The sequence below is a fragment of the Mycteria americana genome, chromosome 9 (assembly GCF_035582795.1).
Source record: "Mycteria americana isolate JAX WOST 10 ecotype Jacksonville Zoo and Gardens chromosome 9, USCA_MyAme_1.0, whole genome shotgun sequence".
NCBI lineage: Eukaryota > Metazoa > Chordata > Aves > Ciconiiformes > Ciconiidae > Mycteria > Mycteria americana.
The window spans coordinates 17,464,531-17,491,864 of NC_134373.1; the positions used below are offsets into that span (position 1 = coordinate 17,464,531).

Below are 27,334 nucleotides of genomic sequence, written 5' to 3' on the forward strand. Positions count from 1 at the left end.
ATGGATGACTAATCTGGGACCATCTTTTTAGGAGCATGTTAGGATTGACGTTCACTGCCACTGATCATGCTTGCAGTTTTGAGCAGGGTTTTGTCTTAGAATTCTTAGTGCTGTCAAGCAAGCTGATGTGTCTCAATCTCATGCTGTTTCTGAATGTAGCTTGTTCTTTGTTCATGCCCAGCTATTCTTTTTGCACAGTCCTGAAAGTTCTTGCTCTTGTGTCCAAGAGCTCTTTTGCAGCATTACCAGGCTTTATCCTGAATTAATGGTTTCCAGTACAACTTATATTCAGCTTCTAGCATTGTCAGACTTACGCTATATGAACAAGAAGGCTGTCTACTCTGCCTGGCTTTCTGTTGTGGCTTCCTTTTATGCTCAGGTGAATTCTCGATGTTTTTAAGAAAGGTAGGAAATGATTTTTGCTTCCTGAGACCAAAGCTTTATGTACTCCTCAAATGTGATTATGTTCAAGCAAGATAAAGCAACAGCTAGGTACAAATACCCTGTGGGAATCTCCCATTATGTCAGTGGGCTTTGATCTTTATTCACACAAGTTCATGCCTAAAACTTTCTTTTATAATTAAAATAGATGCTTCACTAGAAGTACCTTACATCTTGTAGCAGTTCTCCAATTAGTTAAAAGCCATTTGCTTTACAGTGGGTATTAAGTTATCTTATGTTTTAAGAGATGGTTTGAAAACATATAGAAATAATTTGTTCTTTAAAAGAACCCTAATTTTTCGTGGTCCTTTAATTGTTGACGGCAGGTTCAAACTATATCCTCTACATTGTTTTCCTCTTATAAGTTTGTTTTCAGCTCTTCTGAGTTGTAAAATCTGGTGGAGACGCATCTAGTTAGTGTTTTATGTTATTCAATGTAGATGTGTTTTTTCTATGGAGGAATACAAGAGGAGTCCTTTGGTTTAAAAGAATACTTGGATACAATACTTTGAAAGATACAAGTAAAAAACCCAATCTAGCAACTCTGTAGAAGTCTAGAGATTTAGGAAATAGTCTTAGAAAATTATCTTAGGGACAATATAATTCAATTTATTTTATTAAATTAGTAATTGATAAGACAGTTCCCTAGTCTCAAGGAAGCAGATTGTGAAAATGGGCGAAACTGGGAATACACTTAAGAAAACTCACTTTGTTCATTTCTACTTGGAAAAATTAAGCTTTTTAAAATTTTAATCTACTTTTTGAGGAGTTGCTGTTAAAATGACTTGTACTTTTCACATATTTAACCTTCTAAAAGCATCCCACCTATTTTTTTAAATTATTATTATTTTTTGCTGACTGCTTGGCATTTTGGCATGTGAGATGTTTTAATCCTGGCTTTGTCCAACAAAGGACTCATTTAAGTCTGTTTATATTTTTGTGGTTTTTTTCCTCCTTCCTGGATGTTGCTTTAGATTTCCAGAATATTTAGGACTTAGGTCTTTGATAGAAAACTAGAGTTCGTGGATGAAATAAGATGTAAATATGACCCAATACTGACAATCAGTGATGTTTGGTATGTCATGGACTCTTTTTTTTGTTTATGAGGACGCTAAAACACAAAGACTGGACTATGTGCTACCTGGCTGAATGTGTTGCAGATAATACACCAGGGGTGGCAGCGTGGTTTTCAGGAATGTTGCATGGATTTATACAACAGACCTGTTGATGGAGAAAGCTAAGGGAGCTGATTTTCTAGCTGTTTTCCTGGCAGGGCTATTCTCTCCGATAGATTTATTCATGTGGAAGGGGAGGACAGAAGTCTAAGATGACATATACAACCATGCGTTGGACGCTTTGGGCATCTACATGTTCTTCTGCAATTAGATAAGAATACTTGAAGTAGAGTGCAAGTTAACTGAAGGTAAGTAATGAATGAAAGACAGATTCCCAAGTAGAAGGCACCAACTTGTCCAGATTCCCAAGTAGAAGGCACGAACTTGTCAAATGGTTCCTCAAGCAAAATCATGTTACGATAACACTGGAAAACTATCTGTTCCTCCTGAAGCATAATCCAAGATAGCTGTCTGGACTCCAAACTTGCTTAACTTTCTTGGCAGCAGTTGGATGTGTTATGTCAGGTGAGGATATATCTCTTTGGCAAATAAGTTGATGTGTAAATAGATTCTTGTTAATGTTAAGCACGCCAGAAATCTGTAAGTACAGGGGCTAAAGAGGAAAGGATCAACCTTATAATTAGAGCTAGCCACAAACATGGGCATGTGCAACTGCAGTCTGTGATAATCTAAGTCGAGAGCGATTTTATTTACTCCAGTTTAGCTGAGCTCACAGTCTACTACAGTAGGTCTAATTTTGGGTTTCCTTAACATGGACAATTTCAAGGCTGGTAGAACAAAGCAAAATACTAGCTACTTGAATGTTCTCGGTTTTCTGAATTACCTTGTACTGAACAGCTAATGTTTGTGTTGTGAAACAACCATCTGTTTTTGTAGTTAAAAGAGAATCTCGTTCAAATGTTAAATATTCTGAAATGTGTTAGTGAAGAGGCTGTCAGCCATTTGTCACACTACACTATTCAAAACTTTTCATGCACAGGAATAGCAAGCTGACTTCCTATTCCTCTTCGCATTGATAAACCAGCATAAAAATACAGGCTAAAAAATTACTTAACCTGGTTTGGTCAGTGTGCCATGATTAACTGATTATTCTTTATCTGTAATAAGGAATAAAAATGTATTTACTTTTCTGAACCATCCAGTTTTTACTGTAACTTTGAATTAAAACATTCTATGTAGTTTGTGAGCAGAGATGAAAGAAATAAGGAAGAGTTGATCAGATGTGTATGGGTGGGTAATAAATAGTTTGACAGGTGGAAACATTGCAGAATATGATGCCTCCTTGAGGAATTTCAGAACAAGATGAAGATTAAACATGGCAGTTCTCTGTTTTGATTTGTACTGAAAGAAAGAGGAACACATCTTTTGAAAGGAAACTGGTCCCTTAAACATATGGGGGATTTTTCAAGGTTGGCTTCAAAATAGTCTCTAGTGCTTTTTTTAACACTGTAGGATACTGCACACCAGGCACTATGCATATGCTGTTCACCACAGTATCCCAATAGAACTTGTTGCCCAGATGGTGCAAACCATATGCCTCTCGATAGTTTATCTATGTTTGGGAAATACTGTCTAAAAATATAAGAAAGGTCATAAGACTTCTCCAAAGCAGCTCTAGTGACTTTCTTTTAAATAATGCTCTGGAGGTATTCAAGCTGGTTGTTTTCTTTTTGTGTGTGTGTGTTTTATGGCAGAGAAACTATGGAATCATACTTGCTCCAGTGCAAGATCACAGCTCTTAAGGCATGCATGCAGACTTCACTGGTCCATCTGCCTAGATAGTTTATCCCCATAGGAGGTGCTTAAGAGGTGTATAGCACAAGGCTCAGTCTTGGGTCTCTCTCTTTTTCTCTTCCCCCCCACCCCCAGTTGTCTGAACAAACCTTTTTGGAAATGTAACAATACAGAAAGCCAGTTAATTTTTATATTTCTTCCTGTGTCTTTGGTAATTCATTTGACTATTTCCAAAGGCTAAAGGAGAAAATTCTCTTTGCTCATATGTAAGTTGTTAAAATATCTTTTCTATTTTGCTTACCTGGCACAGATCCACAGAGGGATGGCAGTCTAATTACATTTCCAGCACAGTGGTTGTTTGAAGTATCAACTAATTAGGAATGGGCATTGCAAAAGTTTAGACCAGCACTCAGGAAAAGAATGCTTCATGTAACCATCACTAATTCATTAGGATAACCAAAGCTTATTTCCTTTGAGTAAAGATTTGCACATTCTCACCTACAGCAGTGTACTATATATAATACTTCTTTGTAGCTCCTCTGAAAGCACAACTCTGTTTAAAAGTAAATTAGCTAAATCGAAAGGCTAATTGCCTTGAGCTTCAAGTACAAAGGATGTCCATGCTTAGATTTCTTTGCCAGCTGCAAGAGGCTGAGAAGATGTGGTTTCAGAAATCCTAACAGGGTATCTCATGACACCTAAGAATTCTAATGTGGTGTCATAAATCACTAATTTATTCTTGCTCCAGTATTGCTTGCAGAATCTATTCGGATAGATCACAGTTCCGTGTACTGGGGAGGAAACGTGACAGGAGGGACAACTTGTTTGGTCTGGTAACAGCTTATGTCTAATACCTGAAGAGCTCTTATACTTGCATTGCTTCCTCTTTGAATTTGATCAGAGTGAAAATGAGTATATCTAGTTTGAAGCAGAACTTACTTTTGCAAGAGAAAGAAGCACACTTTCAAGTACCTATGAAAGAGGAATATGGCATACAATCCCTATACGGACTTAGATTTTTCTGGATCATTTCAGCTGGATGTTTTCTAACATACTTGAATGCTCTTTTTTTGTTTCCTGCTTTTTTCTTGTTTTCACGTTCTCACCTTTCAATTTCTAATTGGGTCTAGTCCTCCAAGTCATTGAATAAATACCGCTACAGTGCTATAGCACTACCTTTGTAATGTGTGTGTCACTCCAGTGTCATTCACAGAATTGTCCTTTCTGTATGGGACACTTTAATTTGTGGATACTGTTACGTATCAGCCGCTGCTGAGACTTGGCTTATACTGTGCTGTATCCAGGTTATACAAAGGTGGGAGCTTGCAGGATTGGTCTGTCGTATTTTCCCCATATGATAATTTGTATCCTTTCTCCCTTTTAATGAACTCATACTCTTGTTTTTAGTCTTAAACCTACTTCTAAATACTTCACAATCCCATCTATAACTCTTACTCTTCACAATCCCACCTGTAACTATTACTCTAAATGATTTACTTGATTTTGCAGAATGTGATGATCATGTAACTTCTCTTTACTCTCAGTTCACTGTGGTCGTAAGTAGCTGCTTCTGTTACGTGACAATTTTATTGAGCTATGTGTAAGCCTGAAGAACGAAATGGCCCCATTTCATATCTGACTCCTGGTGAGTGAGAATAAGTACCATCCAGATCTCTTCAAAATCCGTCTGCAGTGAAAAGCTCTTTTTGAAGGAAAAAGACACTTGCCAGATGCTTGCTTGCATAAATTTGAGTGACTAGGAAATGTAGAGAATAGGAAGAATGCTCAAGTTTTTTGGTTTGTGTTTTTTTAAAATTACAATTTAATGTGTATGTACAAGTTTCTTTCCTAAGTGTAAAGCATTCAGCCTTCTAAAGAAAGGTTACCTCTTACAAAATACATCTGCACTCATGTTGAGACACTTACACTGACTCAATGCAGAAGTGTACTTGTTCTGTATGTTCTAGAGCAAGGACATTTCAGAATGTATTTTTAAAGGGGTGTTTTTCCAACCATAACTTTAAAGAAGAAAGGAATGAGACAGAATTTTAAAGATAAATGGGACCTTTCATGTAATAACCTTTTTATTTTTTGAACAAATACATACACCACAAAAAATGATCAATTATGTTAAAAGCTGTATTACTGTGTGAAAGATGTGCATGCTGTAAAATCTTGGTGGATGTTTGCCATCAACATTTTCTTCTTAAACACTTTAAAAGGGACTGAACAAGGCTTTTCAAACACAGATGATTTGCTATACCAAATGTTCAGGTCTCTGAAATACCAGGAAGATGAGGGCTGGGACTTCTGCATGGGAGCAGGCAGACTTCTGAGGGCTAGCGTGGTTTGGTTTCTGGCTGCAAGTACACGTCCTCTGCAGAGTTGGACTGGTCAGAGTATGCTGCTGCATGCCTTCCTAAAGCCAAGGTTTAAGATGCTCAGTGTAGGTATTTTTTCAGAAGTGCTTTGCATCTGCTGCTCCCAGCAGTTGTTGGGAGGTCAGTGCTGCTTATAATCAGGTCACGTTTTAATTTAGATACAGAACTTTAGGCAATCAGGGTTATTTTAAAATTTCAGGTTGTGGCTTTTACTTCTTAAATTAGTAGCAAGAGATTGCTTTAAGGTTTCATTTGTCCTGTATTAATGCCACTAAGACAGTACTTTGTAGTAAAAGTGAGTTTAAAGCTATTCTGTTTGTAAAAACAAAAGTGAAATTTGGACAGTGGTTTCTTTTTGTCTGAATGTTAATTTTCTTTCTAGGCTGGCAGCTGGGATGCAGCCTTAGGGTGCAGGTGTGGTATTTGTGTCCTTGCTATGCTCAGTTGTTCTTTTTGGGTGTGTCCGTATTAAAAACATTTTTGATCACATCAGGAGTGCACTTTTGAGGCAAGTGTTCTGTTTTTCCCCATTAACCCTGCTTTGGTTTGTATTTCAGCAGTCTCAGACTTTTACCAGCTGAAAGGTTTCGTTCCTTTGGATGAAAGTAACCAAAATGTGCAGTCCAGGAGTGTATGTTTCTCTTGCTGCAGTGATAATGGGCTAATGCAGTACCAGGCTGGTGCTTTCCAACATAAACCCCCTCTGAAAGGTTCTGGTGCTGTTACGGGTACTCAGCAGCAGCTGTCTGCTCCATCGGTCTGCCTTCTGTTTGGTGCAGCTTCCTAATGCAGGTGTTCGCCTCTGCCACTTTTAAATGTATCCAAACCAACTGAGTTTCATTAAGATCTTACAGATTATTGAAACAATTAAAAATATAATTCAGTAATTACTATTTGCTTTCTGCAATCAAGCTTACGAGATTTCTGACAAGCCAGGATTGTTAAACTGTTACCTATTTTATTATTAAATAATTATGTTTGTAAGTTTATAGCATCTAAAACAATGTAATATAAAAATACTTTTGTTTCGAAACCTTTTACTTCAGGGAACGAAAACTACAACAGCGCTGTTGAAATAAAAATATACAGAAAACGTGGGAGAAGGGGAAGTTATTTATGGTTTAAAAAATACATTGAAAAGTAACAAATACCAAAGCTCTAAGCAGATTAAATTTTCAGATGAAAATGTCATCTAAGCTCAGCTGAGTCGAGGATCTTGGTTGCTTGCCTTGAAATATGATACTTATGCTTAAATGATTTAGTGTGACAGTGTCTAGCCTAGGTTTTCAGGATCACTAGTATTTTGTTTTTAAAAGCAATAAGGTACCTGGACCCTACAATTATTTTTAGTAATTATTTTTTGTTTTAACATTTGATGTGATGTATATCTTAAACAGAAAATACAAACAATACATTATTTGATGGCAGAACTGTCAGTTATATGTAACAAATACATAACTATGCCTATGAACTGTGTTTATTTAGAATACTTGATCAGTGAGTCAGGCTTGAGGAGGAATTTGTACAAATACTAAAATTTTAAGCATGGGCTAGAGTTAGGAATGTGATGAAATACTCCATCCCACCACATAAATGACCCTTTAAATAACCTATTTCTGAAGTTGTTTCTGTTTACATACCTCTGCCAAAGAACCAAACAGACTTTCTCCTGGTAATATACTTGTCTGGATAACAAGAGGAGTATTCTAGTATTGCTTGCGAATACTGCTTTTGGGGAGGATTGCTACGACTGCTTTTGTGTTTTGAGTGCGTGGAGGTGTGGTCTCTCTCATTCCTCCTGTCTAGCAGAGTGGTAGGTATGCACAAAGATCTGTGCTGCTCTGGTTCCTGGGCTGAAAAAAGGACCTTGCATTTGAAGCCTCTTTGCTTCTGAAAGCTGAATATAGGTACCCTCTGGCCTGGAAAGAGCTGTTCTGCAGAACTCCCTGAGCCAGCCTTTGGCTAGTCCAGAATACTTGGGTGGTGGTGGGAAAGAAAAAAGGATAAACAGCAAGTTGTTTAGCCAAGAAAATGGAAATATTTTCTATTTGAGTTGCCCTAGACCCTTCTCCCCCTTATAAAGAGCCCTCCCCCTTTCTTCTCTACTGGTTTACCTTAAATAGAATACACACTTCCCCCCCAGATACATAAAACTGTTCTTTGTGCAGCTTGGTTCATTTATCATGATGAGATTTTTATTCTCTAGGGACAAGTGCATATTTCAGGCTCTTGGATTGCTGTCCAGGGACTGTCATTTACTGTCTATTTGTGTAGCTCTCACAAGACTAACTTCTAGCTGGCATGTCTCTGTACAGTAGTTTTAATTGTGAAGGTATTGACGGACTACTATAGACAGTATCTTAATACTTGTTTGAAGGCTGAAGATTTGGGTGTATATAAAAGTGGAAAGTATTCATTAGTCTCACTTGAACAGTCTACTGTCTTCCAGTGTTTCAGTAACATCTCCTGTCAGCATCCTTTTTGTTGAATAATTGTGTTTGGGGCAGTGGGTACTGCTATGGGCATTGGAAAGTGAAAAGCTCTGGAACCAGTGTTTAGTGAGGCAGAGGAAATGTATTTGAAAATAATCTTAACCTCTGCTAGAGATGCAATAATAAACCTGCTTTAGAATAGAGAGCTTGCAGAATAAAATAATGAGTTGTTGTGAGTTGTCGTTATGTGCAGACTGTGATATATTGCCAACTTATTTCTGAGCTCTGCAGTGTGTCACAAATGCATGTATTCATTAAGGGACGCCTCTGCAATTTGGAACCTTATTTGTTGGAACTGGTCTTTGGTTCATGTTGTATAGCATTTTAAAAAAGAAAATGCTAATTTAGAAGTAAGCATTATTAGTTGGCTTCTAGTAACAATTTTGTCTGTTTGCTTTGTAGGTATGAAGCGTCCATTAAGTCCTGACCACATCTTTGAAGATGGGATTATGAATCAACCAGCTGTTCTACAGGGCTTTGAAGAAAAAGGACTGAGGAATGACAGACAGGACTATCAATTAAGCAAAGAAAAAAAGAAGATACTGTTTTCCTTCTGCGAAGTGTGCAATATACAGCTGAACTCTGCAGCACAAGCTCAAGTTCATTACAATGGGAAGTCTCACTTGAAAAGAGTGAAGCAGCTAAATAATGGAAAACTCCCTACAAGTACAGCTCCTGGCACTTGGTTTGCAAGTACAAGCACAGGTACATGATTAGTGTGAGATGTTAGATTTTGGACGGGAGATCTGAGGAGGTTTTTAAGCTCTACCTTCCCCACCCAACATAACCATTAAACTTAATATAGTTTAATACTAGTAGTTAATAATATTTTGCCATGTTCAGAATTACTGGTGTATTTCTCTTCCTGTGAAACCAACTTATATTAAGGCAATATTGCATTAATGCATGATTAATGGCTGTGTTGGGCCTTGTGTAGTTGAGATATGGTCTATTTAAAAATAGCTGTTGTGGGTTCAAATAGTCATGTATTTAGTCATCTGCTTTTGTTCCCAAAACAAAGTTCTGGAAGGATGCTATGGGTACAGGAGAAACTTTTCAAAGAAATGTAGTGGTGGGAAGAGGATGAGGAGAGCTGGAACTTACAGGCCTGGCCCTTTCATTGTTTCTGCTTTCAGTGATCTGGGTTTTAATTACTCTCATTCAAGTGAGAAGTAATTTGAAATAATACTTTTTACTTACTGGGCAAAACGAAGGTCCCAAATGCTTGGGCAAAATGCATTTAACGTGCATAATGTAAAGGTGCAAAGCACATAATGTGCTTTTTTGTTGTGGTTTTTTTTTTATTTCAGTGTTAGGCCCAAATGATAGCTATTCTGAGAAAAATGTAGTATTTCCTTACTTCTCTATGCATATAAGAAAGTAAACACATGGAACAAATGATTCAATCTTGTATGGTTGTAAGAGCAAGGATGTTGTGACTCTTCTTTCCTTTTTTTAAAGGGTCCTGGTATGCCGTATGGGCTCTTGCTTTCATGTTCATAGTTTAAGGATTTTGCTGCAGGATTATCCTTTTTCTATGATGTTCCAACAGCATTGAAGAAAATTTGTTAGAGCAGTTTAAGGATGCTTTTCTTACTGATAGTTGAAATAGATACTTTGTCTTCCTTTCCATTTATTATTTTAAAGAAAATCTGGGGGAGCTGACATTCTGTAGCATCCAAAAGGGCCAAAGTAAAGAATACTTTTTAAGATCAACATCTCAAGCAAGTATAGCAAGTCATCCTTTCTGGTTCTGAGATAAAATGCTGCAGGTTTAAGGAATTATTGTCTAGAAGAAGCAAAAGTTGCTGCTTATTATCACATGGTATTGATGAAGTAACAGATCTCAAATCTTCATGAAAAAAGTTTTATTAATTTTATTAAAGAATTTTTTTATTAGCCACATGAGGGGATTTGCTTTGGGTTTTTTGGTTTTGTATAGAAACAGTCAAACTGCATTAAAGGGTTAAGCTTTTTTTTCTAATTTTGATTCTTGTTAACTGAATTTGACTTTTCTTGAAGTCTGTGATATTGTTTTGTTTGGTTTAGAACCAACTAGTGTAAGGGCATCACTTTGGTAAGACCAGTGGTCCAAAAGATTAAATTCCTATTGAGTAACACCTAAATTACTTAATTGTGTGCATTCTTAAAATAACCTAATATCTATGAGACATTCTAATTTAATTTCAGTTCCTCTGTGTGGTGATAGAAAACATTTGAAATGTTTGCACTGCATGTTTTCTATTGCTTTTTGTTAGCTGGACCCCTGCACCTGATGTCTTTGCAATCATTCCTGAGATCGCAGCTGATGCTCTGGCACCATTGCTCAAAGAATGCCCTGATGCTGAGGCTATTTTACGTTTCCTGGAACCCATGCTTTGGGGTTACTGTATAGCTTAGGAGTTAAAATTCATGTTTCTTTGTGCTTTGTTCACTGATCTCTATGTTAGACTATATCCTAGTTATTTACTAGTTATGCTGGTCTATCCAGTGCATGTTGAAATAGGCATTCTGTTTTCATAGCTGAAGGCTGTTCGTTTCATAGCATTTGAAAGAAAGAAATGCCTTGCATAGGCAGTTTATTATTATTATTGCATAGACAATTTAATATACTGCTTTAAGAGCCAGTAGGAGAACAAGATTTACTGAAATGTAATTCTCGAAGAACACTTTCTAAAAATAAGTAGAAATTAATTTTCTTATAAATTGACATTCTCCAGGCTCAGTTTTTAATCCACGTCCTCTTGAGTGTTATTACCCCTTGTAATGGGAATGTGCCTTTCCCATTTCTTTGGCTAACATTGTAAACAGAATTAGTTGTGCAGATGGTAAGAGACTGATCATATTCATCTCACCTCACCAGTGAACAGACTTTATTCGACGTGCGAAGGAAGCAAAGAGCCCCTCTCATACTTCATTGTTATAACTACATCCCCTTCTAATGAACCAGGTTGTGAACAGTTCAGCACACCTCAGGAAGCTTTCTGCAAAGGTTCCTGCTAATCTGTGGTTGGAGTTTTCCTCTCTTCATAAGATGAATGTGAAATTAATAATATTCCTGTTGGAAAATAAGGTGACTATAAAATATAAATTACCAAATATTCATTGACAGCACAGAAACCAGGATTACAGACCTGTCAGAACTGTCTTGCTCCTGTGTGACAGAACTGATCTGTGCACTATCGTTGCCTCCAGCCTCCTTGGCTGTTGGACTTTCTTCCAAATGGGATGAACACAAAGGAGTCATGAGACATATTTTCATATTCATCCTCTTCTGAGTTCCTCTCTGTGGCAGGTGGCCTCAAGTTGTTATAAAGCATCCTTTTAAGTGTTGACTTCCACTGTGTTTTACAACTATAACCTCAATTTGTTGCTCGTAACTTTCAGTAATAGGCAATAGTCCTTGTTGTACCACTATTGAAAAGTTTACTAAGATTTGATAATTGCGGAATTCCACATCTTGGCAATAATAATATACATTGTTATAGATGAAGGGGTTTTATATATTTAAAGTCTAAATATCTTTTTAGAGATAACTTTAAAGTTACTTCTTTATATTTAGAGTACGGGTATGATTGTCATAGAATTTCAAAAGGTATTTAGCAACATTTTTTTCTAAAAAGCCTACTCTGTTTCTACAGGCTGTTGTTTATTTTGCCTTCTCCACCCCATTACTGAAATCTAGAAGCTATTTTGCTATTGTACCTGTACCTGCAATTTTAGTTACTTCACAGCAAGTAAAATTGCATATAAAATAAAGTTTACAGCTGCTTTAATTTATATTGACCAGATCAAGAAATTAATTGACTAAATTAGAAGTCTTTGGTGATTTGATCCACTCATTGAACACCTCATTTTCTTTAGATTGCTGTTAAAAATCATGCGTATGAAGAAGACAGTATTCTACTGGAAAAGTATATTGCACGCGATGTTAGAGCCTTCACTATTGCTTATGTTAGTGATTGTTCATTACCATCTGTACCCATCCTGTCTTACTGCAGCTCAGGCCGAAGTTTCTCAGCAATACCATTCCCAAGGGCCATCCCTGCCCTTGTGCCAGGCACATCTGATGTACAGCCAGGCTTCTGCCAGAAGGAAATAAATGAAGTTTCGGGAAAATAAGAAAGTATGTATTCGCCTCTGCACCTTGAATTGGAAATTATTTCAGTTATTTCCTGTAAGCAGGAAAAGAAAAGGTAGTTTCTTGCAGCCTTGGGGAAACGTATTTTGGAGTGGGCCCGTTAAAAGCTTTTCAGCAGCATGTCTCGCTGGAGCCCGCAGCGGCGATAGCCGTGGGTCGGGTCACAGCTCCTCGGGCTACCCGAAATCCCACCTGCCACCCCGAAAACAAGGGCTAAGGTATCTGCTCCTCAAAGGGGGGTAACCAGTCTTGAGAGTATGGTACGAACTTGGCTAATCTAAGGAGGCTCGCCTCCTTACGTGCTGACAGATCGCTGAAGAGTTGCTTGTTTAGGAAATGAAGGGGGGCCCAGCACTTCGCGGGCGGACGGGCAGGGGGCTGCGGGACGGCAAGGCTTCCACCAGGTGGTGCTGCAGCCCGGGCCATTGAGCAGCCGAGCCACGGCGGGGGCGGGGGGTGTTGGCTTGTTCTGCTACTGGTATTTTCTTACGCTTTTTTTAATTAAGCAAGCTATCTGTAGGGATAACAGCCAGTTGTTTGTTAATATAGGCTGCGGTCACTTGTGTGGATGACTTCGTTATATTCTTCCCAGTTCTCGTTTGGAGATGACACCAATTTTGCTCCACGAAGTCTCGTTACCTGTTCCCTGGGGGGGGGGTATCTCAGGGTGAATCTCCTGATTCTCTCTCCTTTGCCCCCACGCTAACATGGGAACGGTTGGTGTAGTTTTAAGAGTGAGTGTACTGGAAATACTTAGCAAAGTCCAAATTTTACAGGTCCCTGGAAATGGGTAGGGTAGTTTCATTTTTGTTACAGAAAGTGCCCAAATTCTAGAAGTAGGCAAAGCAGAATCACTTTTTCCTGGGTCCTAGGCTGTTTTAAACAGCAGATGTGCTTTAGGGTCCGGATGCTACTCATCAATGCCTGTTTGAAGATCTTTCTGTAGGTTTGGCTGGAAGTGAGATTGGGACATCAGTCCTCTGGCAGTGTATTCTGGTAGCAACTCTGCCTTTTTGCTCTTGAAATCTCTGACCTTGCAGGATGGTTTTGGAAATGCTGTGGGCCCCTATGCTGTGACTGTTTGTAGCGAACAGTCCTACAAGTTAATGTGTTCCCCTGTGATACTGAGGAAATAATTGCAGGATGATTTCCTGAGAGATTATCAACATGCAGGTGTGTGATCTGGCTCACAGCAATGACAGCCAGGGCTTTGTTAAACTAGCAAAATAAATACATAAATGACCAGACTTCTGTTATGCTCATGACTTAAATCAGGTCACAAAAAGGGCCTGGTAATGCTAGTGCAAGGGAGAAGGTAAAACAGCAATCTTGGACATGGAGGAGGACAAGGGAGTATGGAGAAGGCAGATTTTCTTCACTTTTCACAATAGAGATTAGCACTGCTTTGACTCCTCGTGTGATGCCATGTTAAGTTGGAAGTCTAGGCATCCTTTCAAGTTAATGGAGACAGGGAGGCTTACAATTAAAGTGCTCAGAGTTATCCTTCAAAGGATCCATGTACTATATAGCTAACTTGCACATTAGTTTGCCAAATGTCTAGAGTTAGGATGTGTGAATAGTGTCTTCAGCAATGTCAAATGAAAACGACCTTCTTAATTATTAATGTAACTTAGATATTTAATTTTCTAAGTATTTGACTTTTTCTTTCTCTGAAAAGTAAACTGACTATGGTAGACATTGATAAATTATTCTGAAAATATTCCAGCTAGCCTTAAATCCACATGCCCACCTTTGGCCTGGTGCATACGAGGAAGACCTTTTTTTTTTTTTTAAATGAAACTGTAAATAAATTACCTTGCCAGGTGACTAGGTCAGTGCAGGATTAAACAATGGTCTGTTACAACAGAATAAAGCTGCAGCGCATTACTCGGATTTCAGTGGAGTTTTTCCTTGGTTTTTAATTGTCAGAAGAATCTGATCCCAAATGGAGGTATTTATATGTAGGTTTCAATCCTCAGCTGGGCCAAGACTAGCTTTCTGACAGGTAGCTTAGTTGCCATCTAAGACTGCTTTGTGCCAACTTAATGGTTGCTTACTTTAAGCCTCTTGATCTAGGTCCTCAAATTCCTTATCAATGTTTGTCTTTCATTTTTCTAAAAAAAGAACAAGGATAATCTTACTTTTATTACAGAAGATCTTATGAATTATTCTACCAAGTACACAGAGGAATGCTAAGCAGCAACCAAAAGTATCTTGAAAAAGTTTGTGAGCTGAGTCCTACTAAATGCATGCATGCGTAGCTATAGAATTGGTGTATAAGACTGTAAAGAAGAGGAGGGGGATAGTAGAAAGCACTGTGAGCTTACTCTTTCTTGTGTTATGCCAAAACCTTTTTTAGACTTGTAGAAGGTCAGCGCTTGTTCTGCCTTCCACATCTGCTGCCTACAGCCCAACCATTTGGAAAGCAGTTTGAAAAAAGCTGCTGCTGTGGGGGCACAAAGTGGAGCGATGCCTCAGGGCTTTCTGCCTCTGCCCCCCGTGTGAAAGGGAGGTTGTTCCCCATTTTGCTATCCTATTTTGCTACTCTATTTGGAAAAGATTAGATTATTTTGCTAAAAAGCAAAACTATTCCCTTTCTCCAATATAATAATAATAATGAAAGTTATGTTCCTATAATGCAACTTAGATTAGTGAGCTGTTGAGAAAGTGCTAGTATTTCACTTCTCACTACAGGGTATGTTGACTTCTTTTCTTATTCAGTGGTCTTTTGAACAAGATTGCATTTGGTAGATGGTTCCACATTCTTTCTATCACTTGAGTATCTTCCACAACTTAAGAAATATGTAATGTTACATAAGTTAACATTTTTCCTACAATATGAAATGTATTTATGATAAGTGATTGCTATTTTTCTTTCACAGCAGTAATGATTAGCTGCTGAAATTAAGGGGTTTTGTATATTGTTTTGGTGCACTTGATACTCCTTACAAAATGTTGATGATGAGAGTTAATATCAAGGGACAGAGCTGACATTAAAGATGGTTTCTTGCTTGCTAATAGCTACATACTGTGTCTATAATACTTTGTTCTGCATTTGAGTAGCTGCACTGTGAAAGTACTGGTAAACTTCATAAAAATAATAAGTAGATGATATGTGTACTTACTTGTAGTCTTCAAGAAAAAAAAGGAAAATTATTGTTTCATTGAGGTTGGTTGTTTTTAAGTAATTGTCAAATTGCATTAGAGCAAAACATTCAAAAATTCCCTAATGAAAAAAAGAAAACATGACCTTTTTTGAAGTTGGTAAAGGTTATCAGAGCAATTATTCATTTGTAGCTTCCACTTCATTCTCTTGGAGGTGGGGAGCATGTGAATGACATTTATAAGCAAACGGAATATGTGGCTAGTATGGAAAAAAGCGGTTTATAGGGGGTGGTGCTTTGGGTGGAGTGGGGAAGAGTTTCAAAATAAAATTGGCTACCACAGTTGGCACTCTTTGCCACTAGTTTGCATAAATATATTCTCATATCAAAATTCTCTGCAAAATTCCTTCTTGGAGAGTTTAACCTGTCTTCAGGGGCAGTTACGCTGTGGTAAAGAACCAGCATTTAAGACATCAGATAATCAGGTGTTCTAGAGTCTAGGACCAAAAATACAGCTGCTTACCAGCCATGATTTCAAGCTGAGAAGTGGTGATGACACAACTTCTGCTCAGGTTGTCTCCCTTGTCACTTAAACAGCCTGGGCAATGGCCTGGAGAGCTACTGAAATCAGTTGAGTTGTTGTTGCTGCAAGGATTTCTTCATCATTTCTTTGAAGGATGAGTCCACAGTTTACAGGTGTAGACAGCTGAGATGAAAAGGGGTCTATAAATGCAGAGTCATCGTTTTTATTCAGTACGTGTTTCCAACAGTGATTTCTGTATTAAAATGACTGGAAAAATAAAACAAAGTCAGATTTATTTCTTACTTTTATCTTGCAAAAGTAAATCAGATACTCTCTCTGTACAGTAAGTATCCTTATCTGTGATCAGATCCTGCCAAAATTTCTCTCATAGTTGTCTCATGACACAGTAGTATATTTGGATAACTGTACAGGTATTATAATAAAAACTCCGATGTCCTTCTATTTCTTCGCAAACCTAGTCGTGATTACATCTGATTCTTATTATACTGTATATCTCTGTGGGTGTGAGTATGCACAGCAACACATGCCCGCTTACCTTTTTTGGGAAAGAAAATGTATGAAGTACCTGAAAAGACAAAAAGATTTACACAGTGGGAAGTCTGTGTGGGAGTAGGAAGAGCATGAATTTATTAAGCCATGGAGGGTTTTCATAGTAAGTAATTAAAAATTATTGTTGTTTTTGAAAGGCAAAGGCATTGGTCATGTAATGTCATGCTTTTAGTTGTTGATTCTTTTTTTGTTTGTTTGTTCAAATACTTAATCTGCTGGACTGTACAGATCTCTGCTGGGTCAGTATTCTAACATTTTTCATCCGAATATTTATGCTTCTCTTTAATAGATATCCTATGTGTTTATATATAATAGACTTTGTCTGTTATGTGGTTAAAAAGTACTTATTTGTTCATTTGCATAATTGTAAATTAATCTTATTTAAAAAAGCTGTAAGGAATCATTAATTTTTATTGCTGGATTTTTTTTCTAGTAACGAACCTCATCACAATACAGGCTACTGATTCTCCCCTGTCTCGTGTTCATTGTAGAAAAGACAGAGCTATTTTTAACATTTACACAGTCTAGATAGATGATTCTTCGTTCTGTGTGGTTTGGAGCTGAATCTGTAGAGCCTTTCATAATCATATCCTTTTTTTTTTTAATGGTTTGTTTGAATTTGATCACTGTAGCTGATTCCATGCATTGATAATGAAGGCTTGGGTTGCCTGTTTCTCAGCATAAATTCACCTCAGACTTCTACTTTGACAGTGCTCTGTGTTGCGGTACGCATGAAGATACAGAACTGAAATTGCTTTGCTTTCTTTACAAATGACTCAGAGTGTGCTTGTCCTTCTCTAAAATGTTGCCAGCGTGTGAAGGATTTTCAATGAGCAATGCAATAAGCCGGCATCTGGGAAGGTTTGAGGCTGCACTGGTGTAACAGTGTACTGTCACACAGATGATCAGGGCTGGAGTCAAGTCTCTGTAGCACCGTAGATCACATCGGTCACATACTGGAAGTTTTGTTTATGTAACTTGGTTGCTGTTTAAGCTGCTTAAATAGTCTTGCCATAATGTGGAGTGGACTTCCCAGTAGAGGTGAGCATGATTTTTATTATTAAACTTCATTGAATTGCTTTGTGGTATGATATTAAGAGTGGATGCTTACATGTTTCGCATTATTTCTGTGTGCATGTCATATGTGTTTTAGTTGTTCCAGTGGAAAGGATAAGAAAAATGTCAAGGCATGTAATGCATATTTTTCTTCTCTTCTTATTTCAGTATTAAAAGTAACTCTAAAAATGTGGCAAGCTCCCTTTCCTTGCTTGCTGTTTGCAGAGGGCATCTTTCCAGTAGGTGACTTCCTATGCATTTTAAATGTTTTTGGAACATGTCAGTGATGCTGTAGTATTGTTATAGAAAGACGCTAATTAGCAGTGTGACTAAATACCTCTTACCAGAGCTTGCTTTCTGGCTTGTTAAATCTCAAATTATAGTTATAATGATACGTAAAACACAAGAGCTGTTGGATTCTCCAGATAAACTAAGAAAGTAAAGAATGAAATAAATTGTATACTGGATTTGACATCTTGCGTATGTCTGTCATTGTTAATATTAAAAGTTACGACCTGTCATGCCCAGGATAGCTTCCAGTAATTCATTTGCACTGACAGCTTGCTTTGAGAAGGGTATAAAATTACTGTCGCTTCTCCCTAACCAGTTAAATTTGAGATTTAGTGCAGTAAGTTTTATTTAAGGGAACAGATAGTGTGCTAAAGGTAGCCTGTGAAGTTCTAGTAGTAAATCTTTAAGCTCAAAAGAAGCATTATCGTAAAGTAAATAGACTTTGTACCTCTGTGTTAAAAAAAAAAAAAAGTTTTTTTAATTGAGAATTTCACCTATAGCAGAACACAAAAAATTAGTTCCACTGAGTTACTTATTAAGCATTGCTGTTCTGCTAGTATGTTTAGTTTGTGGTGAGACCTCCTATGATTATATTTGTGTTTGCTGATAGTAATTTTTTTAATAAAAGAAGGGAAGATGCTGAAAAATATTTATTAAAATGTTTTTCTTGCTTGCTATAGAAATGTCTATGCTTACTATGTAAAGACTGCTGTGGCTTTTTTTTATGAGGAACTAGGACAGCTCATGCGTTTTCCTGCTAAATATATTTATGAGGCAGCTGTTTTATAGCTTTCAGCTCTGAAGTTATAGATAAGTGTGTATTTGTTTGACAGAAGATTCGAGAATTTCCATTTACTGCCAGTACATGTAAAGCTTGGCTAAGCAGACTGCATCAGGAGCACACACCATTTGTATTAGCCAATCTGTCTTTGCAAGTCCCAGGGCCACTATCTTGCTAGAAGCCACTGTGTGCTTTTGAAAGCATGAAATTAGTTTTATACTGAGCACATGGTCTCTCATTTAGCAGTTCTTTTTATGGTAATGGTCAATTTATGGTTCAGTGCCAGAATTTTGGTGTTCTGTCAAAGCTGATAGCTTCTGCTAAGGTGTTCTTTGGAGATAAAAACAAACAAACGAAACCCAAAACAACACCCCCACCCAAAAAAACCCCAACAAAAATGCGGTTTGTGGTGGGGGCTCTAGGGAGATCCTAATAAAGGAAAATTCTTCTCAAAGACCTAAACTACTCACATTTCTGATAGCATTTTGGAGTTATTTTGTTGTAGTCTTTCAGATAACATTTGTAAGCATACGTTTGTCATTTGTGACATAAAATTATTAAATTCATTGTCACCTTCTTACACTTCATACAGAGTTTTATAATTGCTTTGCAATAAGTTTTTTTTTTTTCATGACACGGACAATTACTATCCCTTGATGGTAATTTGTTTTGTGTGTTTAAGGATCAAGGACAAAAACACACTTGAAAAATGTATATGAAACACCCTGAACATTCAGGAGAGGTGCTTTTTAGAAAGCAACTTTAGAACATGTTACAGACTTTGCTCTTTCTTCGGACATCTTTAGGAGTCAAAATAAGTTATTAGTAAATACCTTTGTAAAACCTCCTTTAATACACATAACTCATAAATTGATGAGCCAACTTTTTTACCTGCGTTTCATTCTTGGAAGAGGGCACTCCCACTTTGCCAGATTGCTGACTGTTCCCTTACTAGCTACCCTTAGTGAAAGATCAAGGTGGTTAACATCGTGCACTATTAGGCTTCACTTGGGTTACTTTGTCCAGCTTACATTAATCATTCTTGTATATTAGGTAATTTTAAGTTGCACTCCATAATTCTGACTTGATCCTGCAATAAGCATTTTTTTATGATACAATATTTGCTTCTTTGCCAAGTTCTGTCTGCAAGGGGTGAAATTTGACTTTGCGTTTTGTGTGGAAGATGTGGTGGGCTCTAGAAGAGGTAATGTTTCTTCTCTAACTGCTGAGAGATCCTGATCAGGTACTGATATGCGTTCCTGGGAAAGAAGCACCTGGAGGCCATAGCTTCCAGAAGCTTACTTAAAAAGTAAACTTAAGCTGGTGTACCAATTTTGTATTATTCCATCATCATGGAGGAGGAACAGAAGTAGAAGCCACAGAGACTACTGCGCTTTGTCAAAGACGCTTGGAAGGTGCAGCAGAGTATCACTTCAACAAAGCTCCTTCCCAAAGCTATGTTGTTTCGATCATCCTGTAGTCACGAAATAGATGCAGACTGACAGCTTGGTTTTTTTATACAGCTTTAAAAAAGAACAACGATTGCTGTCATTTTAGGACCTTTGAATAAATTTACTTGCTATTCTTCAGCGTGTGTTTTAAAGGCTACCAGGCAGAAAATATTGTTATGAACATTTGGAAAACAATGTGTGACATGTCACTACCATGACATATAAAACTTGTTTTATTTCTTTAAGTGCTTGAGCTAGAATGCCTTTCCTTGTCCTTATATTCTTTTTGGGATTCTTTTTATCCATGCTTTTTATCACCATAAATACAAGCTTGTCACATTTCAAGCTGGCTAGTTCTTTGTTCCAAGACGTTGTTGTTTGTAAGGTGCTTTCAGCTTCAAAGATCTTGCATCCTCTTCCAAGTGTCTTTATTCCCCTGCATATTTCCCCTCCTGCCGTTTCACATTGGTGGGTAAAGTGAGAAGCAAGATCTAGTGTGCTAGTTACACCGGGCAAAACTACTTCACTTCCTGGTAGGGAGCTCTACGGTTTCAAGAGCCATTTCTATATCAGATTGCCAATTATCACATGGCACCATAATTTTAATTTCTTCTCCTTTAGAAGACATTAGTGTTAACGTATGGTGATCTTTTGCAGTTTGAGAGCGTTCGGGGGATACCAGCTGCATTACTGCAAGGTTACTTACAAGGAGATTCTGAAGGAGAAGAGGATACTGTAAGCGAAAAGGAAAAAATGATTGGGGAAGTGGTATGGGTTTGTGAGCAATTCCATGCTGATCACTTGACTTTGGGACCCAAGGCTAGCCAAGCTCTTCATGGAAATCTTGAATTTGCCTTTTTTAGTGAAGGTCACTGATGATTCCTGCCAGAGGAGCAGAGTAAACTGAGAACTGTAGTTCACTGTGGCAGCTGTGTTGAAGCCCTGCTGCTGAAGCTGGAGTTTATATATATTTTTCCCTGTCTATAGGCTAAAGAGCCAGAGATGTTCTGGAGTTCTCACCCAGAATGTTCAGCCAAGAAATTGTGTGGTTTTTCATATGCTTTCTGTTCTGGTGGATTCTGAGCAGTGCTCATAACCTGCCTTTGAAGGGAAAATTAACTGAATAACTTCCCTCTTTCACATATGCTTTTGTTCCTATAAGGACTTTTTTTTTTTAAGTGAGGAAAGCAGGGTACTTTTTCATCTTTACAGGTGTAAGGAGGGTGCTTTTGTATTGACACCAGCAGTTAGGGCAGATGAAAGGCTAAATTCCTTAGCCTTGCCTAGGTCCAAGACTTACCCTGAAAAAGTTTTTTGTCTGTGATAGAGCAGTGCAGATCTCAGGAGGAGACGAGAGTCTTTTTTAATACTCTGTGAATAGAGAAATACAGCTTCTTTAAGGACTGAGATTTTCAAATTCGTATAGTGTGTTGTAGGAGCTACATGACGGAAAGGATATGACTGTGAAAGCTCAGTGGGCAAGACTTTTCCTGGTAGGCAACTTGTGAAAGTGTCAGACTTTCAAGAATTTGTGGTATATGATGCGTTTGGTGATACCACTTGTTAGTGTATGTGGTTGCTCTGAATGGTGTACGAGATCTGTGTTCAGATCACCTGTGTTCAGCTGGTTAAAGGATGTTTCCAGGTCTAGGGACTTCTGAGGTTATCGTGGTGTGTTCTTTTTTGGATTTTTTGTTTGTTTGTTTTGTTAGCTATTCACTTGGGTAACATTTATACTTCTACTGAGCTAGAAGAAGAGACAGAGCAGATCTCTGGTGTGCTGGTTTCCGTTTTGCTCTCTTCAAGCATTCTGTAATGACGTAATTAGAAGTCAGAACATATCGTCTGGAAGTTTGTGACTTCCACCCAGGGACCTCCATTTTCTTTCTTTAGGATACTTCATAGTAGGGGGAGCAGAGAGAGGAAGAGGAGGGAAGAAATCCATGAAGGAAGTTCTTAAAATTGTCTGTCTGTCTTTTCAAACTGGATTCAAAATATTCACATATGTGCAATCTCCTCTCGCTCAGCCTGGGGTGTTTGCAATGATGACATCCTGAGATGTTTCATAATAGGTAGAATGAAACCATAGTTCTGGGATGGAGCATTTAAATGTGACCAGGAAAGGAGGCTTTTTTTTTATCAGCAGAACACACTTAAATGGAACATGAAGAAAATGAAGAGGTGAGGGAGATTTCTAGGCTTCAGAGTGGCACATCTGGATAAAGAGTCACAGAAATCACTTCATCAAGAAAAAGCAGACTAGTTGGAAAGAACTGAAGTTTATTGTTAGGAATTGCAATTAAGTGTATTGTGGCCAGCTTTGTTAGTGGTACCATTGAAGCCTGATATGTCTCTAGTAAGGTTCTGAATAGTAAAAATCCATCCTCTAAGTAATCATTGTAGCAACCTCTTTTTAAGGAAATGTAAATAGCACTTGGCACCTGTGTACCCAGGTTAGTTCTGAAAATAAGATTTAAGCTTTTCAGTCACTTTGGCTGGTGAGCAGGGCACAGGCTTTCAGAAGAGCCAAAGCTGGAACACCAGAAGTTTATTTGCTGGGGATTAAATCATCATGAAAACATCCTCAGGTTCTTTTTGTGCACGTGATTATAAAGAATGCTTGTATGAAAGCGGTGTAGTACCAGATTTTTTTGTTAATAACTGTTGACAGAAACAAGGAAAAATCTGGCAGAAACAAGTAAAAATATTGTTGTCCCTTCATTTTGTTTGTCGTTGCAAACACTTGCTCATTTTAATAATTTATCCTCTCTAACAAGTATTTCTCCTTTGAGGGAAAATATTTTTTTTTTCTTCCCTCCTTCCTCAAAACAAACAAGTCAAATTACTTTGTTTTAGAGATTACTTCAGATTACCTTTGCTGGAAAAAAAATATTTGAGTTGACATTGTTCTCTTAATTGTGTACTAGACTTCTATTCTGGAAGTTATTGCATGGTATCTATGCCATGTTTATATCCTTCTGTAGGTAATATTTCTCAATTGGATAATCAATGAAGCTTAAAATGTAAATCAATAAAGTAATAATTTACCAGCAGCTAATGAATTAAGTCTGTAATCTAGTTATGGTTTGTAAGGAAATACTCACCCATGAATATCTGTGTGACAAAGCTATTTACTTAAAATACTTTATAAATTGCAAAATTTTAGAAGATTTTTGTTGCAAATAGTCAGTGTTTGGTACTTAGTGTTTCATATTGTTCACTAACAGTTATTCAGTTGAGAGGCAGAAACAGCCTGTTATTCAATAGGTATATCAGGAATGCCCACTAGCAAAGAAGTGGTAAAAATGAGAAAAGTATAACTTATGGAAAGATTGGTTTGAAATATGTATCCAAGCTATTGAGTAATTATGGAAAAAAAAATATTTGAATTGATGTAATTTCATATGTGATTTGCTAAGTACAGCTATATGATTGTAATTTTTAATTTATAAACAGATACTGGATTTGTAAACATTTGTCAAATAGTCTGACCGGCTTTTACCCAAAACTATCATGTTGTTCACAACATGATATTTACTCACTGATCAAGCCCAAGTTTACTAGAGTCTTCTGAGAAATGGGACAAAACACAATGAGCTCTTGCAAGAACGGATAAAAGCTGCTGGAGGTTTCCATGTTCTGCAGGTGCTCTGCAACCTAAACACATGGCTTCTCCTCCTGCTTTCTTGCATGCACATGCTCACTTGTTGGAAAGATGTTAATGGGCTTGGTGGTGAAGAGGGAGAGATTTGGGTTAGAGCTTAAGTATGATGTACCAATTAACTCAAGAAGTAAATTAAAATAAAAGGAAGGAGTTTGTGAGAGCAGAAGGCATTGCTGCATCCCGATGCATGAAATTAAACAGCAACATGGCTGGAGTTAGGGTGTTCCAGACTTTTCAAAGGCCAGCTACCCTCACATGTGCATTTTATCCGAGACTTTAGTGATGATTATTCATGCACCTAAGGTTAAACATTCATGTAAGTGTTCACAGGTTATTGGGTATGGTTTGTGAATAGGAGTTTGAATTGGAGCAGAAAAAAATAAAGCTTCTGGCCATTGAAAATTCCGTCTTAAGAAAGGTTGCATTAAGAAGTAACACATGATATTTTTGGGGATAGGCCTAATATACTACTTGAGGAGATGCACACTGGATTTTGATTTTTTTTTTGTTCTGTTTTTCACTTTCTGGCTGCTAGTTTGATCAGTTCTCTTATTTTCCTGCCTGCAGAAAGTGAAGCTAATGTGAGGTGTGCAACAGTGTGGTATTCTGCCCCAGAAGGGGGGAGATGCTGGAGCATCCCAGGGTTTTGCCCCCATCAACTGTGCTTGTAAACTGGAAGTGACGTTGATCACAGCTGAAGAGGCAAATGACTAGACAGTGTGAATTCTGTGGTGTATTTTGGGGGGGTTTGTTTTGGGTTTTAATAAAAAAAAATTTTTTTAAATCTAGGAAACTTTGTGGAGAAAATTTGTTTTGAGGAAGTGCGCAATTCATCAGAAAAATAATTCTGAAGAAATGCACAAAATACTTAAAATAAAATGTTTGTGTTGCTTTATATTTTTATAGCAAGAGACTAGTGTTTGAATAAATATGGTGTACTTCACCTTTTTATCTGTGTTTAGAAACACAATTTAATATGCCACACTGTGTTATCATCAGCAGTCCATTTTATGCATAATAGGCATGCTATTAAATAATGCAAAATTCAAAAGATTAAAAATAGCTTTATAAATAACATTTTTGTCAGATGATTTAATTTTTATTATCATTGTTTCAGGTAAGACTTCCAGCCACCTTTACTGAAGCCTCTTTTGAAGAGAAGCTTTGTTGAGTTATTTAATTGATGGTGTAGGTTTCTTTGGGTGGTGGTCTTTTATATAGAAGAAATATATTTGAAGGGCTGTTGATTTAGTGAATACCAAACATCACTGAAATTTAAAGACCTATTTGAAACTGAAGTTATATATTTCAATCGCATTTTATGTCAAGACTCCAATGGCAGAAGTAAAGAACATGTTTTAGTGGATAACATCCCATCTGTTCCATGTTATTGCACTGGACGTCTACCCTGGCAAGGACAGGCCATGTTTACAATCATAATGTACTTATTTTTGTTTAAATTCTTGGGAGGTGATGGAATGACAGACACATACTTTCTGTCTTGGACTAAATGCAGTTATTTTTCCATCTTCTTCCAGTTTTGCTTCAGAAATATTGCTATGATTATCCAGACTTGAAGTCAGTGGATGAATTGGGCAAATAAAGCTATCTATACTTTTAAAGTATTTCTACTTCATACTGCTTTCCTCATTTGAAATCCTGGGGTTGCTTTGATAGATAGCAAGCACACTACCCTGGTTGCGTCAAGTCTTCCCTTTGCAAGGCTGATGCAATGCATCAAAGTTACTTTAACTGCTTTAAATAACTAAGAAGAATCCTAATCACAGAAATTGTCATGCATTAATTGAATAACTACGGAGTGGGGATCAGGAATGTGTTCTTTCTGCTGGCTGCTGATTAGCAGGCTGTTGGACTGCTCAGTCTCATCCATCCTGTACAAGGGGTTATCATTCTGAGAACTGACAGCCGTGCACTATGCAGAAGGGAGCTGATCCAGCCCCTGTGAAAGAGGTTGTGCCTCGTTTGTTCAACAGCGATCTCTCTGTGGCAAAGGCATACTGCTGGAAAAAGATGGGGAGTTTAGAAAGACCGGATGAGGTGCCCATGTACGAGATGGGAAGCGTGCATGGAATCTGGGTGAAAAAATGGCAATTTTTATTCTGTCTTGAGTGGTCAAAAACATGTAGCTAGAAATGATATATCCTAAAATGTGTCAAAAGAGCAGCTTTTAGTAGGTAGTTGAGTGCTGATAATCTGCAAGAAACTGATATGCTACTGTAAATATGCTACCTATCCTGAAATTGAAATCCCTTTACTCACTGTATTATTTTCTAGGCCATCTATTGTATGAACATGTTGTTGTTTATTGCCTGCCTTTAATAGAGTTCTAGGGTCAGTAGAAATTGTATTGCAAACTCAAGGTTTCAGGTGTTACATAGTTGTTAGAGCAACAACCAGTAACAGTGCAGACCCGCAGTGGAGGACTCTTTGAGGAACCACAATCTTGTAGGAACAGTATCTTTTTTTTGTCCCTTTTTTTTTTTCCCTTTGATCTTGTTGCTGAACGTTAGTGAAACATGACCATGCTGTTGTGATGTGGAGCAATCAGCTGCCAGAGTGAAGTGAAGTCTGAAGGGACATCTACCAATTAACTGAAAATAATGAGAAAAATCTTCTTGTTACACTAATCAAAGCAAACTTGTTACCAAGAAATTTGGAAGTCAACAAATTTGTAAGCCATGTATGGTCTAGCCTGACTCTTCTGGTATAAACAATCAGAATCAGTGCATCCACTGGGGCTTATAGACTCTGAGGACCAAAGGAATCACTGAGTCTTATCTCCTGTACAATACCAGACAAAATAATCTCAAGCATTAATTCCTTCAGTAGAAGAAATTGCTTTCCCTAACATGCCAGTGCTTGCTGTGAAGTCCAATAAATCTGCAATTGAACTAGAACACATTATTTAGAGACACATCCAGGTTCAATTTAAGGGCTTCAGGATGTGATGAATTTACTTGTTAAACTGTTGAATTCTTTAAATAACCCCTTACCTTTGCAGTTAAGAACTGCATCTTACTGCCAATTTGAATTTTCTAATTATGAGCCAGGTGGTGCCTTTTCTTCCCTACTATTAAAGAATGCCTATTATTAGATACATTTTCCCCTTAAAATGGCAAGGTAGCTTGATTTAAAGTCCAGCACTATTTGTATTAACTGTGCAATTACAAACACAGATCATGTAACATCTGGGAAGAGTATGTATTACTCTTTTGTTTTAATAACATGGTTCGCATCAGTGGTCTTAGTGACTCTCCCATGAATCAGAACGACAGCTTCACCAGTCCGCTATTGTGGAGGCAGATCCTGGTTTTTAAAGTCTCCGCAACATACTCTTAACAGTAACAAATGCTCTTTCAGCCAGAACCGGGTTCATAAAGCTCTTTCTTAGCATCAAGTTAGGAGCATGATACCAATACTTCTCAAGATTTTTCTGGACTTTTGCTGTCTTTTCCTCTGCTCCAGTTAACTTTCAGCTGGCAGGATCAAGCTTTTCTCAGTGAGCACTTGTGAAAGGGCAGTCATTTCCCAGGTCAAATCCCTTGCTT

General features: G+C 37.6%; 1 protein-coding gene across 1 annotated transcript in view; it reads left to right on the top strand.

The window, feature by feature from the left end:
* The window catches only part of ZNF385B (zinc finger protein 385B), a 171,053-nt gene that overhangs the window by 23,535 nt on the left and 120,184 nt on the right, over positions 1–27,334 (top strand). Inside the window, exon 2 of the mRNA XM_075511768.1 lies at positions 8,587–8,889. Coding sequence (XP_075367883.1) covers positions 8,589–8,889 — 301 coding nt within the window. The 5' untranslated portion in view covers positions 8,587–8,588. The remainder of the gene's footprint in view (positions 1–8,586; positions 8,890–27,334) is intronic.